Here is an 18616-nt window from a genome sequence, read left to right on the forward strand (position 1 = left end):
ACTTTCATTTCTATCATTAAGTTAAGGTGAATATAGGTTAATTGAAAAAGAAAGGACTCAAGGCTTTTCTCAAATGACAAGCAACAGGAAGTGTTCCAATTTAGTTCCACCCAATACACATTTAACATGTCTACCTAGACAACTGTCTATAAGAAAATTTCTAGTAGTCTTGCAATAGACTACACACTAATGTCAATAGTGCTTACCCTATTTTTAAAAGTATGATGACGTAGCACACGATAAATTGAGGGAGTAACTCCCGTAGTATGGAAATTTTCCCAGTGTCAAGCTTCGAGAGGGAGGGGGAGCTTAACATTTCTACATGATGAATGGGGAAAAAAGTAGAAAAAGCAGTCAAAGCCAAAGGGCCATGAATGGCCTTTCTTCTTAACTCTCGAGTTTTTTAAGTAGTTGGCTAAACCTGGGTACATTATCTTCCTCTATTTTTCCACTGTACAATCCCCTAAATTTCAACCCCACCAATCACTGACAAAACGTAAGAAACAACTTGCACAACTACAACAAATTACACCCACATCACAACATGCACCAACAAACTTCATAGGCAACAACTTCTGCAGCCCTGTTCCTTCTGAGCAGGATCGTATTATTACGGTTGTTCACTATGGCACGACCGAGTTCAGGATGATATAGAATTCCTTCAACGATTTTGGTCAAGGAAGTTTGACAAGAGAAAAATTTGGGTTTGTTTATCTGAGTTCGTTTTATGCCTTTTGAAATGCGCGAGAAGAGACACCATGTAGAAGTCTGACAAATCCCAGGAAGCTAAGCTTCCCATCGGAGTGCCTGATCCAGTCTTGGAGAACCACATGAACTGGTACCGATGGACTAAGTCCAAGTTCCTAGGAGAGAACGTAACATATATTGTTATGACAATAACAAAATCGACGATCAAAGAAATTTTAAACAGTAAACGACACATAGATTTACATGGTTCACTACACTATGTTAGCTACATCAACAAGCAAAGAGAGAGAGTAGTTTATTATTAAAGGAGAAAATCATGTAATATAGATGCAAAGGTACCAATAAAGTTAGAGGGTTCATATATGGTATCTCTCTAAAACCTAGGCCCAAAATCATAAATAACGCATAATGCACACAGCTTAAGTTTCGAGAGCAGGGCAAGCCCCCATGTTGGTCATTCAGAGCGCCAAATAACAGATTTAAGGCATTCCAACATATATCGTAAAACATGCCACTTCAATTACATGCATAGTAAAGGATGTATGAAGGGGAGAGAGAAAATACTGAGGCAAGCTCCTCGATCATTATCGGTCGGTTCCCATCCTTGTCAAAAAGATCATAAGCATGCCGGGCATGTTGCTCCCAGTTCTCCATTCCCTCAAGTTGATATATACTTATAGCAGCCGCACAGAATTCTTCAAAATCTAATTTTCTGTACTGAATGGAACTAACCTGCCAGAGGCATTCAGCAAGTACATAATCAACACTTTAACCATGCTTCTTTTCAAAGACGTATTAGAATTGAAAGAAAAGAAAAGAACATTTACCACGTTGGCATAATCGAGAACTCTCGAATCCTTTATTGCGTCTGTTGAATTCTTAATTAAAGCCTGCAAAATTTTAATCCCATTACACTACATTCTTGGAAATCTTATCGTTGTGTATGATATCAGAAAAAGATCCAACCGTCTTGAAGTTTTGCATGGAAATGAGCCCATTCTTGTTAGGCCCTAACAATGTAAATTGCTTCTGAAGATAACCTAGTTGAACAGCACTTAATGTCTTTGCAAGGGCCTGTGGAAAATTTATGTCCCAAATCAATCAGTTGCAAGGAGTTGCCATATTACAAAGTGGAAAAACAAAACAACAAAAAATGACCTAACACAATAAAACAGTACGATAATACTTACACCCAATGCCGATTTACGCAGTGAAGATGAGCAAATATAACTTCTGACAAGCTTGTAAGTAATCGTATCTAATGGTACCTTGATATCTTGATGATCAGCTAACCATGGATGGCCTACATGCAAGAACTGTTGTTTGAGCTTTACAAAATAAAACAAACGAATGCTATAAAATATATGCAATTAAAGAAAGATCCTCATAATGGAGTCCAGCAAACATACACAGGGCCTGAGCAGCAGTCAATCTCTTGCGATAGTCCTTGTTCAACAGTCTCTTCACAAAATCAATTGCATCGGTAGATAAACTAGGCCATGGGGCTTCCTCAAAGTTCGGATCTGCCTTTAAAACAGCCCGAAAAATACCAGATTCTGTTCGGGCCCAAAATGGACGACTTCCACACAAGAGAATATACGCAATTACACCAATACTCCACATGTCTGCCTCAGTTCTATATGATCTATGTAAAACCTCGGGAGCAACATAATAAGCACTTCCTACAATGTCATTCAATCTCTCATCTGCAGAAAGAATAAAAACTTGTCAGAAATTTCTGCCTTCAATCGAACAGATGGTTGGATAAAAACAAGAGTTCAGAGTTCAGACCTGGTTTTACATAATCAGAAAGCCCGAAATCAATAGCCTTAAGAGTGGAACTCTCATCCTTTGACGTAAAAAGGAAATTCTGTGGCAAAAGACGTATCACAATTAGAAAGAAAGAGTGTAAATCTCATGAAGGTCGAAGATTAAGTAAACAATCAATTCAAATGTCAGTAAGACAAACAAACAAACTTAGAAAGAAACTTTGATACATGTCATGATTTTGACCGTTATTACTTTGCTTGAGGTTAGAGGTTCAAATCCTCACCTTCACATTTCTTATACTAAAGAAAAGGTAGAAATTGCATCCAAACTCTTTAGCAAAACTAAAATGCCGCCCAAAGGAAATGTGGCCACTAAAGGCCCATTTGGTAACAATTCTAGTCTCTATTTCTGTTTTGTATAGGAATTCTATTTTCTGTTTCTTGTTTTCTACTTTTTGAGAAAGAGAAAGAAGACCATAAAAATAACATTTTCAAAATAAAATATCCAAAATTATTTTGTTATTTTATTTTTATTTTTTTTTAATAGTCAATCAAAAAGTAAAATTTTTCTTAAAAAAGTGAGAAATGAAAAATAGAAAATAGTTATAAAACACATGTTTCTCAAAAATTAGAAACAAGAAATTGAAAATAAAAAGCAGAAAATATTAAGAAACGACCATTGAGATGCTGGAACTTGATTTCAAGTGGACATATTCTGGAACATTTTATGGGAATATATGATCATGTACCACAACAAGAAGCAATAGCATCATAGCCGCCTCATTTCCAAATTTTGAGTTACCTCCAGGAAATGAAATAACAAGCAAAAGTTCTGAATCTATCTCAATGTAGATGGGTGCATACATAAACAAAAATAAATGCAAATAAGCAAAATTTTAAGTTGTTTACCTCAGGCTTGAGGTCACGGTGAACCACACCTTGAAGGTGACAGTAGGCGACCACACTCAGAATCTGAACCATAATAATTTTTGCATCTTCTTCTGAATACTTGCCACCCCTAAAGAATTCAAAAGAATATCAACAACTAAGAAATTCAAACCAAATACGTGCTAGAGTGGACACTCTCCTGTACATTCAGTTTAGTAGCATGCAAGGATAAAAGGATACCTTGAAAGTATCCTATCGAGAAGTTCACCTCCTTCGCATAACCTGAAAAGCAAACATAAATAAAATAAAATGGTTGTGTGAATTTACTCCATCATGACGTAGGTTAGATGGTAGGTGCAATATACACTTACTCCATCACAACGTAGACATTATCTTCATCTTCATATGAATCATAGAATTGCACCAAGTTTTTATGTCCAGTGAGGGCTCGCAGTATTTTCACTTCCCTTCTCACATCCTCTATAGCTATTGCTGTAGTCATCTGCACATTATTTTCTTCCTCATAAGAACCAGAACACTATTCAAAACAAAATGCTGAATTCATGTCCAAGAGGAATTCAACATTCATAAAAACCGTCTATCGTTCAACAAGCATAGATTAAACCAAAACTTTCAAAGTAAGAATGCATCCTATATTAACTAATTTTATCAATCAATATTTTATGAAGCCGTTACATAAGTGGGTAGGAACTGTTTAATTTGATTTAAATTGAATTGTAGTTCGATTTCACCAGAGCCTGCAGCAAAATTGACAAAGAAAGCAGTATATGGATGCTTCATTACTAACCAAAAGAAGGAAAGAGGCACCTTATACAGCTTCTTTGGTCCCGATGCCCCAACATAAAACAGACAGACGAACATGATATTGGGTTAAGTAGGCACACAATCACCTTAAATGCTAATAAAAGAAGGGGCTCCACGAACATTTCATTAAAGCAAAAATTCTCCAACCTCAGAATTCCCCGCATTACACAAAAGAAAATCATGAGACACCAAAAAATTATTCAAAATACAAACGACCCAGATTCACAAATATAAATTAATGAATTATCCAACCATTCTGAGATGATGAACAGACATTCTTGACAGTGCACAGGGTGAAAATAAGAGCATAGAACTAGAATACTACAACTTAGTGGATGCAAATTTGTAGTTGAAAAACAGAGACGCAAGTTAGTGAAGCAACCTTTGATTTGGGGATGATTTTGACAGCGACTTGTTGGCCTTTGAGGGAGCCCTTTTTGGCCCTGGCAGAGCAAGTGTAACCGAAATGGCCGCGGCCCACTTCGTCGCCAAGGTCATAGTGAGCAGCAAAGTGCTTGGAGTAGCCGAAGTTCTTATCCAAGGCTACATCGCACTCGCTTCCTTCAGGGATAGAGGCCTCATTGGGTTTGACGGAGCCATGGCGGCGAGCGAGAAGAGCCCGAATGTGCTTGGCCGGAGAGGGCGGCGGGAAGGGGCGCTTGAAAAGGCGGAGAGGGGTGGAGGTGAGGCTGGAGTTGGCGGGAGAGGAGTTCTTGAAGAGATTGGGCAGAGGACTGGGGCTGTAGAATGGGAAATTGGTTGGGGTTTTTGGGGTTTCAGTTTGGATCACTGAATTGGGGTTTTCTGAATTGGGTTTTGGATTTTCTTCAATGGGCTTTCCATGACACAGTCCCATGGAATCTGAAATCCACTTGAACACAAAACTAAAACCACTTACAGATTAGACTTCACAGCTTGGATTCCTGGTTTACCACAACTCCTGTAATTGCAATGCTTTCATACCATTCACAGTACTCACAAAACTTGGTTGAATTCCACAGCTATAACCCAATTGGGGAAGAATTTTGGAGTTGATCAGCGAAATCAGGGAGATCAGCAAATGGGTACAGAGATTTTCATCCAAATATTCCAATGATATGATGATGAGAGGAGAAAAGAGAAAACCCACAAGGAAAGCAAGCAAGGTAAGCTGGAAAAAAAAACAGAGAGAGGCTTTGGTTTTGGTTGTTTTTCAATGTGAAAAAGAGTGAAGAAGCAAGAAGAACAGAGAATTGTTGAAGAAGAAGAAGAAGAAGAAGAAGAAGAAACTGATGGTGAGAAAGAACAAGAACTGAATGAATAAGAAAAAGGAGGTTGAGAAGAATGAGAATGAGAGGGAAAGAAGAGAAAAGGGAGAAAGAAGAAATTAAAATGGAAAAAGAAGATAAAACAAAAGTAAGGAAAAGATGCTTAGCAGAGGGAGCAAGAAAAAGAAAAGAAAAGCAGAGTGAGAGAGAGAAGCCCCAAACCTCTTTTTCCTGCTTTTTGTAAGTAAAGCTTTTTTTTTCTTTTTCTTCTTTATTATTTAATTACAAATTTAGTTCCATAATTAAAAACAAAATAGAATTTAGTTCCATAATTAAAAAAAATAGAATTAAGTCCTTATTAATAAAATTTAAATTACGATAGATAATCCCTTCCATTGAGGTTTTTATAACAAGACATTTGTAAATATAGCAATCAAGTCTAAAATATTAGTAAATATAGCACAATACAAAAAATTTATAAATATAACAAAATTTGGATTTTGCCTTCAGAATCTATTACTATAGACTACATTGCTTAAATTAATCTATCAACGATAGAGTTTATCACCTATAAGTTTTGTTATATTTATAATTCTTTAAATTATTGTTATACACTTACTTATTAACCTTAAAAATGTTACACAATATAATTATCATTTTATGTATCACATTATTGTATTAAATTGTATCCAATTATAGGACTAAATTATAATTATAAATAATAGGACTAGATTAAATTTGTAATTTAGGTTTTTTTTTTTTTTTCCTTCTTTTATTTTGGGCAATGGCTTGGTGAGCCAATATGCTTACTTCTTCATATTATATTCTTTTCTTTTCTTTTTTTTTTTCTTTTGCCTTCTCTTCTCTCTTCACAATAATGGAAGTGGGGTTGGGTTTGGATCCTTCCAGCCTGTCTTTATTGATCACCAAAAACTAAAATAAATCTTTTTTTAATTAAAACATTATTAATTATGATAAACAAAATATGAGCTAGCCTAGCATTGATCTTTGTGTATACTTATGAATAACTTTGACTTGCTTTTTGTTAGTTCTGAAAAAAGCCTGTCCTTTTTCCATTATAATCTCATTTCAATTTCCCCTTTCTAAACAAATTTATACTCATTTTCCTATCACAATTTCACCTTTCTTCTAAATACAATTTTCAAAAATTTGCAGCCTTTTTAATCAACCCTTATCTACTCTTTCATTTTTAGATTTTGTTTAATTATTCTTCCTTTCCATCCTATTAAGTCATTTGCATTACATTAATTACGGCGAATATGGTGAATTTTGATTTACTCATTTGTATTTGTGTTTGTGACTTGTTTGATATGGAATTTGAAAACAATTAATTCAATGAAAATATAGTTATATTTCATATTTTCATATATGTTATTGGTTACAAATTCAGAAATTGAATCTAATTTAAAGAATTATTTAAAATGTGTTTGATATTATATTTATAAATCATAAAACTAGTGACTATAACTTAGTATTAATTCATTTATAAATATATTTTAATTCTTATTATTTTGTAGTGTTATATAATTTATAATACATTACATAATATATATTTTATTTTTTTAAAAAAAATGAATTGGGTTTATAACCTGATATACTTATTTCTAAACATTTTTATCTTCATATAATATAATTCTATATTTTAAAATTTAAAATTCAAAATAAAAATATTTGATTTCAAAATTTGCTTATTTGAGTCATGGTATCCTAAAACGGTTTTAGGAATACAAATTAAATTGTCTATCAATTACATATTTTCTTAAACTAACGAAACTAAAAATATAGAACAAAATGTAGATTATGAGTCGAATTAATCTACTAATTTATGTGACCATGAAGTCTCTTTGGATTGAAGAAAAACTAAGTTTTTGGCCTTTTGAAAAAATTTAAATGAAGTGTTGCCAGTTGGAGTCATGTTTATTGCCAAATTGCATATGGTAGACTTCCTCTCTATTGTATGGTTTTATAGCTAAAATCATGAAGGCTTTTATATATAATTATATATTGGGGACCACAAGACATAACAACCCTTTAGATTTAATGATAATTTAACCCTTGTCTATCTTAAAACAGTACTAGAATTTGCAATGAATTCTTAATTACACCTTGTAATACTTAAAATGTTTGATATATATATATATATATTGTTATGTTTTGTTCTAACTTAATATTCTATTTTTATTAAAGAAACTTTTTATAAAAATATATATATATCAATAGTTTAAATTCCAGATTGTATAATGATAACAAAAAGTAAAATGCACATTAATTAGTAACTGTCATGATTATAATCAATCAATTATATAAATTAATTAATTATTACAGCATTAATGATTATTATAATTATTAATAGTTAATCAATACGTCTTTTAGTCATTGATTATTTTAGTCCATTATTGTTGCATCAAATAAAAAGATATTGTTTATTATTATTATCTAAATTAATAGATTATATTTTTCTTAAATGCTATATTCACTATTTCCTAAAGAAAATTCATATTTGTCGTAATATCTTCTCTTAGAATTTCCATATCAGACATAAACCCTAGATCTCTTTCCAAAAATAATAATAACCTAAGTCATCCATTCTACGATTTGTTGTAGTCTTAGGACGTTACAAAAATCGGAGTGACGTTAGAAGAATTAGTTTTCTCATATAGCCTTTGTTTGTTAAAAAACGAGACAAATCGAATTGATGATCTATGAAGTGACAACGTCATAGTTGTATTGCAAAGTCGTTTCTAAACTTCCTTGTAGCTTCTTGATATTACCATTGACGAACCCTAACTTATTTTTGCCTGATAATGCAATAAGCACCGCTTACTTCATGAACTATAATCAATAGCTCCGAACAACACTTGAGTAACCAAAACATTGGAGTCACAAATTGATGAAGCATATACAAATTCATGGAAGCTTCAATGGCAAAGGAGTCAACAGAATGGAGGTAGTTGAAATGCAAAAATGAAGCATGCAAGAGATTGAAAATGAATAATTTCTCTGAAAAAAAATGGAAAAATTACTCTGATAACATAACACATGTAGAATAGAGAAAAGAAAAGAATTTTATTGATTAATCTCAATCATATAAATTGTGCAAATACAAACTCTCACCTCAAATCTTAATACAAGTGGGACTAAACAGAAAATAACTAATTAACAAGCTATGGTTATAACTAATAAACACAAATATTCAATTGTTCTAATACCATAACTGTCAAATTTATAAATATTTTAGATTGTGCTAAATTGTTATTATTCTGTGTTAAATTGTCAAATATGCAATTTTTCCCTGGAAATTGCTAATACTTTTTAAAATTTAAGATTAAGATGACAAAAATATCTATGTCTGGAGTGCATTTTGATCAAATGAAAGGTTTGTAGTTAAGATTGGTAAAATTTGATGTCATAATTGATTTTATATTATTATTATTATTGTAAAGGACAATAGTTAAAATTAATGATTGCCATAGATGGATTAGCAATAGAAGAGATGATGAGATTGACAGTGACGGAAATCCCTTACATTATTAAAGTTAAAAACTGCAGCATAGATCCTTGTACTATTTTTCCTAGTATATGCTTCAATGTATGTGGAGAAGGTTGTGTGAAAGAGATGATACTCTTTATTTATACATCTATTTGCTTATAACCCTAATATTAAATTTTTATTCGATGACATGTCGAATATTTTCACGTTTTCATAAGTTCGATATTCACATGAGGATTTAACTAATATTTTTACTATAAGAAACATAAAAAAATAAACTATAAAATGTCATTAATTTAAATATAATATAAATAATAGAATATTAATTTATTTTAAAATATTTATTTACTAATTTAAATTTGTTTATTTAACTTTTATGATTTTTTCAAAAATATTCATCTACATTTTAATCGACATTTTTGTAAAATTAAAACTTCAATACTTTCATCCATATTGACATTTTAAACCAATCCAAAGACTTTAATCAAATAAATTGCTACAATTTATTCATGTTTGAAATATTAATCGGCTCACAAATTAATTATATATTTTATCAGTTTCAACTTGTCTATCTGATATATCTTAAATGTTAAATATTAATCTTTGATTTGTTAGAAAAAGAAATTAAAAGGAACATTTAATTCATAAACTTTGATAAAAATGTTTATTTTGATCCTCCTCATTTTAACCATTTTTAAATTTGTGATTTTGATTTTAATAAATATGTATTCAAAATCAACGGAACTTCTACATCTATAATTGTATGATATTGTCTCTTTTAAATATAAGTTTTCGTGATTTTACTTTCGGTCATATGAATGAAGATATTGTTTCATATCTGTAATCTTTCTATTTTCTAGCTAATATGAGATTTTGGTTGTATTGTGAATAAAATATTTATCATTTACATCATAATTTTATTCTTGTTATTACATGCTAATTAGACTAACAAATGATAATTCAACTCGACTGATACGAGAGAATAAGTCCGCTAAATAAAATAAAGGTAGATATGCTTAAAATAAATTATAAAAGGTAAATGCCAATAGAATATGTTTAATAAATCGTATGATTTAGCGTACTTGCCTATAATATATCTAGGTAGTCTCCTCTATATTATGTCACCTATCATCATGTCAGGTCAAATAATCAAATTGTTAGTGAATATTGTATCAACCTAAATCTAGTGTTAACATACAAAAAATTTAAAAATCTAATTAAGGAAACTTTTCGAAATAGAAAAATAAGAAAAACTATTTACTCAAAATAGTAAAATTTTAATCTTCTTTGATTGAGGGTAATAGAAGTCTATCCGTATTTATCAGTGGCTTTTTTTCTATTTTATAGTGAAAATTTTGCTATAATTAAAAGTTAAAAAAACATAATTAAAGTTTTTTTTCAAAAAAAAAAAAAAATAGACTAAATTTATACCATTATTTAAATCGAATAAATAAGTTTGTAATTTGACCTTTCAAAAAATGTTTATTTATTATCCATCAACTAATTAAGTAATTAAAATTGACATTTTATAATCAAGTTTCTTGTTTTGTTTTCACGATTAGAAAGTGTTTTGTTTCATGGATAAACATATGCTTATGCATTTTTCATGATTTCCCTATTTTTAGGATAATTTCCAAAGGAATCTCGTAAAAGAGAGATGATAATTTAATTATATATTGATAAAACTAAAACAAATATAAAAGTAATGGCATATATTCCACTTACCTTTTATGTCTTTAGCAATCTCTCCCATCAAAATTTAATTTTAACAATATGTGAGGTGGAGAATCAAACCGACTTCAAAATTTAATTGTATAAGTATACATCAGTTATGTTTATTTGGACAAAACCATCTATATTAAAGTTATAACTATTTTCTTTCTTTTTTAGTACAGTAAGTATAGAAAGATCATTCGAATCTACAATTGTTAATATACAGTTGAGCTATGTTCGTTTTAGCTGTTATATAATTAAATAGCATAAATTATAATTGAAATTAAAAAAAAAAAAAAAAAAAAAAAAACAAAAGGTTGATTCTGATGGGATGAAGTAAGCATGAAAACTGAGATAAATAGTTATAAAAAAAATAAAAAAAATAAAAAAAAAAAGAGATGTCTTAGGAGGTGTAAAGAATTGGATTCTTGATTGAATAGCTTATACCAACTTTTTGTTAAAATAAGAGAGAGAAAAATAAAAAAGATGCTAAATTACATATGGATATTAAAGTTTACTTCAAATTCAACTTGCTCAAAAGTAGCAAGCAAAATTCTGTGCTCCACTATTGCTTCACAAATGTAGCTTTACAAATCAAAATATAGGGAAAATCTTGCATAGGGTAGTATATTATGTATTGTAATAGGTATTATGTACGAATATATTAATATATAAGTTAAGACAACTTAAAGATAAATTAAAGGGTTAACTATATAAATAGTCTTCAAATTAGGTACATTTGTCATTAATGTGTCAAATGGTCCTACTACTCCCATTCATGAACAACCTATAAGGGTAAGGTCAATGGCATAATGAAGACTAATATAGTTAAAGAGCTACTATCTAGTGAGGTTCTTTCAGAACAACTATTAATATAATGTATAGTTGAGCAAAGCCAATCTCCTAAAAGGTCCCAGGTCTAGAAGTATGGCATATGTTGTAGATTCGCCGATGAGGAAGTAGTCGATTTGCTTGATTACGTCTACTTCTAAGACGTAGTACTTCCTATTCAGTTTCGTGATTTGGAAATATCTGCAGAGATGGATACTGAACCCCTCCACGAATGGGTGGAGGAGAAAAAGTAGAACCATAATCTCCTAAAATCCCTCACTAGGGAGTCTGCCGCTTTCTTTCATAACAGAGCCGAGAATAACAGCTGGCATAGTTGTCTCTTCCATGCAAGGAGATGCTGCTATTGGATGTCATGTTTCTAGGGCTCCATGATCCTTTTCTCTAGAACAATCGAGGGCACTGCCTTCCTTCCACTATCAAAGGTAGGGACTTCATCAATCATCGCTCAGTGAGCTATTACATACACTATCCATTCCGGCTATGGCATGGGGGAAGGGAAGTGAGATCTACCGATTTTTTTTATATATATTTAACAAGTGGTTGTACTATGATCGCTTGGGCGACATGGCCCCACACCACACACTAACACAAGAATGAATTGTTATGCAGTCGGTAAACTTTTTTTGCAGGCAGCCTATCATGTTCACAACTTTTTTTTTTTTTTTTTTTGTTGACAAATGACTAACATGTCAAAACAATTCTATATAGAAGTTTATGCTTAATTACTTTTAACCCGTCCAAAATAAGTTGTCATAAAAAAAGAGAAGAAAAATAAGGAATCCATTCAATCAAAAGATTTCTCAGAAATAGAAATGACCATATGTCTTGATTGATATCAAAAACCTTCTTTCAATCTTGAAGATTGAAGTTGGAGAAACGATATACTTATAGGAATAGGTCAGATTTGGTATAAAGTGAGTAGCACTATCATGATTGATCAACTTTTTGGACGACCCAAAAAGAAATCTCAAAGATAGATTATATTATTAAGAAAAATAAAAAATAAAAACGCTTGAAAGTATAACCCAAAAGAAAATATTTAAGAGACTTTCCTTCCTTTTTCTTGCTTGTAAATGGTATATCTAATTTCACGAGGTATGTGGTTCGAATATCTCAACCCTCGATTGTACTAAAAAAATGGTATATCTAAGTTGGGTAGAGATTGAGGTGTCCACAAAAGTCACTACATGCTTGGTATTTTCTTCTTTCACCTCTTTGTTATTACCTCTTAAAAAAACACGCACACATACAAAAAGAACCTACACATTGAAGAATGTATAAATGAGATAACTTTTTTCTTTGGTCAGATTGAAAATAGCTCCACTAATATAATATTTATACTATCAATCTCAAAATTCAAGGTTTAATTCCCACCACATATGGTCAAATATATATATATATAGAGAATTCCTCTCTAATTAGCTTTCTTTTTCCTTCCTCTAAGAAAAACTTTAATTTCTTCCTACTTGCAAATTTGTTTTCTAAAAAGAATTGAACTCAATTTACAACCATTCCACTCAATTAAGATCAGCAAAAGATTTTTTTAGGAAAAAAAAAAAAAAGAATTTCAAAAGACCTTTTTATCTGTTAATTTCAAAAGACCGTTGAATGGGCAGATTGAAGTTATTTAGCAACGGGCACATTAAAAAGTTTAAAAAAATTTCGTTAAAATTGTTTTATTAAAATATTTCAGTAATGGATCCTTAATGGTGCATTCCAAAGGTATTATTTTGAGTTATTAATATTTCATTAAAATATATATTCAAAAAAAATCATTAAAGTAGATAAAGTTGTAATTATCAAATTTATCAAGGTACAAAATCGTCAATTTTTTTTTTCAAAAAAATATGGTAATTAAGTTGATGAGTGAATATAAATTTAATATTATATCATATAAAAATAATAATAATTTTGGTTAGTACGATGAGCTCTCATGAATATGACTACTTAAAGGTTTCAAATTTCTTTTGTTGTGTTTAATCTATTATAAATACTCAAGTCATGTTAAATGTAAGTATAATTCAACGATAATTGTTTCTCGTGGCGGGAATAGAACAATAGGGAAAGACCTGGCCGACTCGCTACCCCATTTCCCAATCAGATGTTTGGATGTGAGCGTCTTTCCCAATTCATTCGTGAATCAGAATGAAAAGGCTAGAAGCGTTAAAATGAGGGGATCGAGAATTCACCTGATGCAATGGATGCTTGATGGGAAGAAGGTTCTTGATTTGTCTTACTTGATAGTGAATCTGCCCTTACCTGCCTACCCCTTGAACTACTACACTTGCACATACCTTTTCCTGGCTTTGACTTGCTCTGGTCATTATGGCGATTGATGATCCCAGAGCTCAATCAAAATGAGAAGATGTTTCGTCTTTTGCACTTAAAAAGGGGCTGTATTTATTTTCTTGAATTTGAAGGTTCAAATTTTTCTACTCCAATTTATTGTAGTATTAAAAATTAAAATATTGAACCTATAAATAATAAAACAATAATCTTTTTGTATAAAATTGAAAAAAATTAGTTGCTTATATGTATAATATATAATTGATGGTGGAAGATGTGTAGTAATTTGCTTTCCATGTTAGAATTTGATCAAGAGTTATTTTAGCATCTTTATTTCCTTATGCTATACGCTTTCAATCAAAACAATACAATTCAAACATTATATGAAGTAAAAGAATTAGATAAACATATAGTTTTAGAAAGAAAATTGAATTTTTATCCTTAAAAAATGTATATGTTCTTGTTGATCATGATTATCTTTAAATTGGATAAGAATAAATTCGTGTTACATTCTTTATGTTTGATTAATATCCAAATATTCTTTATGTTTGATTAAGGACCAATTGCAAGAATAGAAAGAAAAAATAAATAAATTTAACAATGTTTTTTTTACAAATATAGATATGATTTCCATTTTTTATTATTTTAATTTTACCCTATTTAGTGTATCAACATATATATATATATATATATATATAAATAGTATATCTAATTTATATTTTATGTTTGGTTTTAACTGATATATTTTATATTTGGTATATTAGTATATTGATATGTTTTATATTTGCTAGATCAGACAATTATATAATTGATATGTGAAACTTATAATTTATTAAATTAAATTGATTAGTGGACAAATACTCATGCATTTTTATTATTCGTGGACTTCAGAGTATTATTATTTTTCTAGTACATCAATATCTAATGGTTCGATTTGTTTGGTTGGTAATCATTTTGAGTATATGTTGATAAATTACATTGATACATATCAATGTTACACTTGAAATTGAATTTTGAAATTGATGGTTATCTATTACTAATATATAAGAACACATATATTTCTAAGAAGTACTAATATACTAATGCTACGTCGATGTTATACTTGAAATCAATTTTAATTGACATTGAGATATTGTTAATACACTAATGTTATGCTTGAAATTTAATTTAGATTGAATGTAATTGATATATAATATTAATACACTAATGTTATACTTGAAATGAATTTACAATAAATGTTGATATGTACTAATGATGCACTAATGATGTACTTGAAATAAAATTTAAATGATCACTACTAATATACTTTTAAATAGATTTTGAATGAGTGTTGATAAACTATGGATACATTAATATAATACTTAGTATTATATTTTGGACCAATGATGAAATGCTACTGATGCACTAAAAATAAATAATTAAAATGCATTTAGAATTATTATTAATATAAAATTGAAATATTACTTAAAACATGTCATTTTGAACGATATACTTCATATTTGGTATATCAATAAATATAGTTGATATGCTTTTCTCTCTCTTTAAATCTAGTGTTGATATATATATATGTGTGTGTGTGTGTGTGTGTTATACAATTGGTATACAAAATATAAATGTAACTTACATGCCATCAAAATCATATCAAAATTTTGAAAATAAAATTAGTTAACATACATTATATTTAGTAGATTAGTAAACACAATTAATCAAAATAAGATGTACTCTAAAATAAAGACAAATTTTTTTAAAAAAATAAAATTAACACCAAAATCTAAACCAAACCATCAAAATCGAACTAATTGAATGAAAACAGCACCATATCAAAATGACACAAAAACAAAAACAATTTTTATTCCATGACTCAATTAAAATCATGGTATATCAATGACATAAGTGATATATTTTATATAGAGTATATTTATTTACTAATATATATATATAAAAAAATATATCAATTGATTAATATAACTAAATATAAAGTATTATACATAAATGAAGGAAAAATTGAAATAATTAAAAAAAAACAAAAATTAGATTTAAAATTATGCAACATATTTTACCTATATATATGATTTGATTTTTAATTTAATTTTAAGTTATAAATTCCCTAATGGGAAGGGAGTTATGGATATGGTTGAATTGGAAGTTAATGTAACTCCTGTCTTAAAAAAAAAATGTCAACCAAAGAAAAGTTATACGGTTGATTTTTTTATTCTCTTTTCTTCCTGTTCTAAAATACGGATTCCACAATCTATATTATTGTCGGAGAATAGCGAGGTATCCAAGTGGTATCATTTTCGTATTCGGGAAGGAGTTTAGAAGAGGAATAGTGTTGAAGATAATTTCCAAGGGTAAGCTTTTCTAATCTCTTTGTTCTTTATTGTAAAACTGGGTTAAAATTGTTCATTCAATGTTTGTGTTTTTCTTTTTTTTTTTTTTTTAAATATTTTTCAAAATTAAAATCGATGGCATCAATGTTCATACGCTTCCATATAGTGCTACAAATTGCAATTTTTTTATTAACATAAATAAATTAATTAATTAAATTACAAGTTTAAACTTTAAAAAGTAGCTAGTTAATAGCTTAAACTAAATTTGAACTTTCAATTCTATAAGAAAATAAATTGAAATTTTTAATCAAAAATTAAGAATCTATAAACCACGTTTATAATTTTACAAAGACCTATTTGGTATAAATCAAGAGTTATAATATATTAACCATTCTTTTAAAAAGTTCATGAACAGTACTTTAAAAAAAAATACAAGAAAGGAACCTTCATTTTGTTAATAAAAGTTTAATGAAATTGTTGAAAATACAAAATTAATTTTGAGTAGATTCTGATTCCTTCGTTTTATTCCTTTTAAAAAAAATTCTCAGATAAATAAAGAGATTTAATCGGTATGCTTTACGGCCTTTTAGGATTTTATTAGGTAGGAAAGGAAACAAAGAATAATGTTCGTTAATAACAGACACTCGTCAATCAGAAGCTATAAGACTGTGTTGATACTAAAAGAAAGAAAATCCTTTAAAATACTTGTAAAATTTAGAATAATGTATCATATTTGGCAAAAATAAGTTTTTTTTTTTTTTCTTTACAACAACGTAAATGAGAGATCAAACATCCCACCTCTAAAAAGAAAGACTATGACAATTACTGTTGATTTAATTTTAGTTTGACTGCAAAAGTAAGTTGTGATTCGAGGCACATAAAAAAATCATGGCAAAAATAACTTTTCGTCTTTAGATTTTGGGTATAGTTTCTTGCTTAGTCCCTAGATATTTCAAAATGTTATACTCGGTGTTAAATTGTGAGTTTAATTTCAATTTAGTTTCTAACTTTCAAAATGATACAATTTTGCCCTTGAGTTCAAATTTTATTTGATTTAGTTTTAAGCTATGAAGATTTACACTTTTTAACCTCGTTTTTTAACTTAATACTTATTTCAGTCTTCAATATTAATGTTTATTAATTAATTTAAGATAGAAAATTTATTTTAGATGATAAAACTGCTAAAAATATTTACAAGTAATAGCAAAATATCCCAATCTATTTGTGATAGACCGTGATAAACTATTATCTATGTCTATTTGTGTCATGATAGACACATATAATAGTCTACCGCGGTCTATCACAGTTAGATTGTGATATTTTGTTATTATTTATAAATATTTTGGTTCAATTTTCTATATTTGAAAACAACCTTTTAAGATAATTACAAAGTGAAATTTAAAATTTAATTTGAATGTTGATAGAAAATAGTGAAACCTAATTAATTATAGTTTTTTTTAAAGTAATTAATCGACGCTAACAGTAAAGACAAAAATTAGTATTTTGTAAAAAAAATCGATATTAAAAATGTAAAATAAAATTCAAATCTTAAGAGTAAAGTTGTAAAAATTTGAAATCTAAGGAGTAAATTGAAATCAAATTATAAATTTAAAAATCGTAACATTTTGAACCTGAGAGACGAAATAGAAATTAGACTAAAAAAAAGTTAGGAAAAAGATTTTTTTTTTTCCCCAGAATCATATACAAAAGGCTGGCTACTAAAAAAAAGAATGAAAAACTTTATTAATGTGTGAACAATAAAAGAAATAACAGACACAAATTACATAATAAGAAAATTTATAGATAATAGATACATGTGTGTATATATATATAAACCCACCATAATTTAAAATCATTATACAGTTTGCTTAAAAAGCAAAGTACCTCATCTATGTCTAATAAATAGGTTAAATTATAAATCTAGTCTTTCTGATTTCAATATAGATTTTTTTTTAATTATGCATGATATTAATTTAGTTTTTATAATTCTAAAAAATTTCATTAGGATCTCTATAGTTTATTGAAATCTCACAAATTAGTCTGTAATTCTATCTACAAACACATATTTTATAGTCAAGAGCACATATATTATATTTGATTGATTACATTTTTTATGGTTTAACGTAAAATAAAAATGAAAGGAAATAGATAGTTTTTCTCCTTTTCTAATTAACCATAGTAATTATGGATGATTTGTGTGATTTAAGTAAATTATAACAGGGGATCTAGATCAAATTAAACCCAAATTATCACATGGACTTGCAATGTAAATTTATTAATCGGGAGGAAATGGCAGTACAAAGGTTTGAACACAAGACCTTCTACTTTATTATCATAACAAATCATTAATTGACCTAAAAGCTTAAACTTAAGAATCATGGTAAATTTAAGGAAAAATATCAATTTATATCTTTGAATTTTAGGAATTGTATCAATTTAAGCTCTAAACTAATAGTTGTATAAATTTAAATCCGAAATTAATAATTA

At 28.9% G+C, this 18616-nt stretch overlaps 1 protein-coding gene across 1 annotated transcript; it reads right to left on the minus strand.

Moving 5' to 3' along the window:
* Window positions 1-357: 357 nt before the first annotated feature.
* On the minus strand, window positions 358-5670 carry LOC120091017 (CDPK-related kinase 7-like). The gene is made up of 11 exons (XM_039048803.2): window positions 4573-5670; window positions 3737-3867; window positions 3606-3647; window positions 3387-3495; window positions 2500-2578; window positions 2118-2414; window positions 1899-2011; window positions 1675-1782; window positions 1536-1598; window positions 1273-1440; window positions 358-863 (listed from the first exon to the last, which is right to left on the minus strand). Exons 1-11 carry the CDS (start codon window positions 5044-5046, stop codon window positions 726-728), a joined length of 1722 nt encoding a protein of 573 aa, XP_038904731.1. The 5' UTR covers window positions 5047-5670; the 3' UTR covers window positions 358-725.
* Window positions 5671-18616: the final 12946 nt, after the last annotated feature.

Source organism: Benincasa hispida, chromosome 11 (assembly GCF_027475165.1).
Source record: "Benincasa hispida cultivar pf3 chromosome 11, pf3_genome.v1.1, whole genome shotgun sequence".
In the NCBI taxonomy this organism is placed as follows: domain Eukaryota; kingdom Viridiplantae; phylum Streptophyta; class Magnoliopsida; order Cucurbitales; family Cucurbitaceae; genus Benincasa; species Benincasa hispida.

Bases quoted from the DNA above. Each gene is read 5' to 3' on its own strand.
- LOC120091017 (XM_039048803.2), bottom strand. From the start codon at position 5,046: ATGGGACTGTGTCATGGAAAGCCCATTGAAGAAAATCCAAAACCCAAT. The intron at 3,496-3,605 runs GTATCCTTTTAT...TGAATTCTTTAG, and splicing joins CTCGATAGGATACTTTCAAG to GGGTGGCAAGTATTCAGAAG. The intron at 1,599-1,674 runs GTTGGATCTTTT...AAAATTTTGCAG, and splicing joins CCATGCAAAACTTCAAGACG to GCTTTAATTAAGAATTCAAC.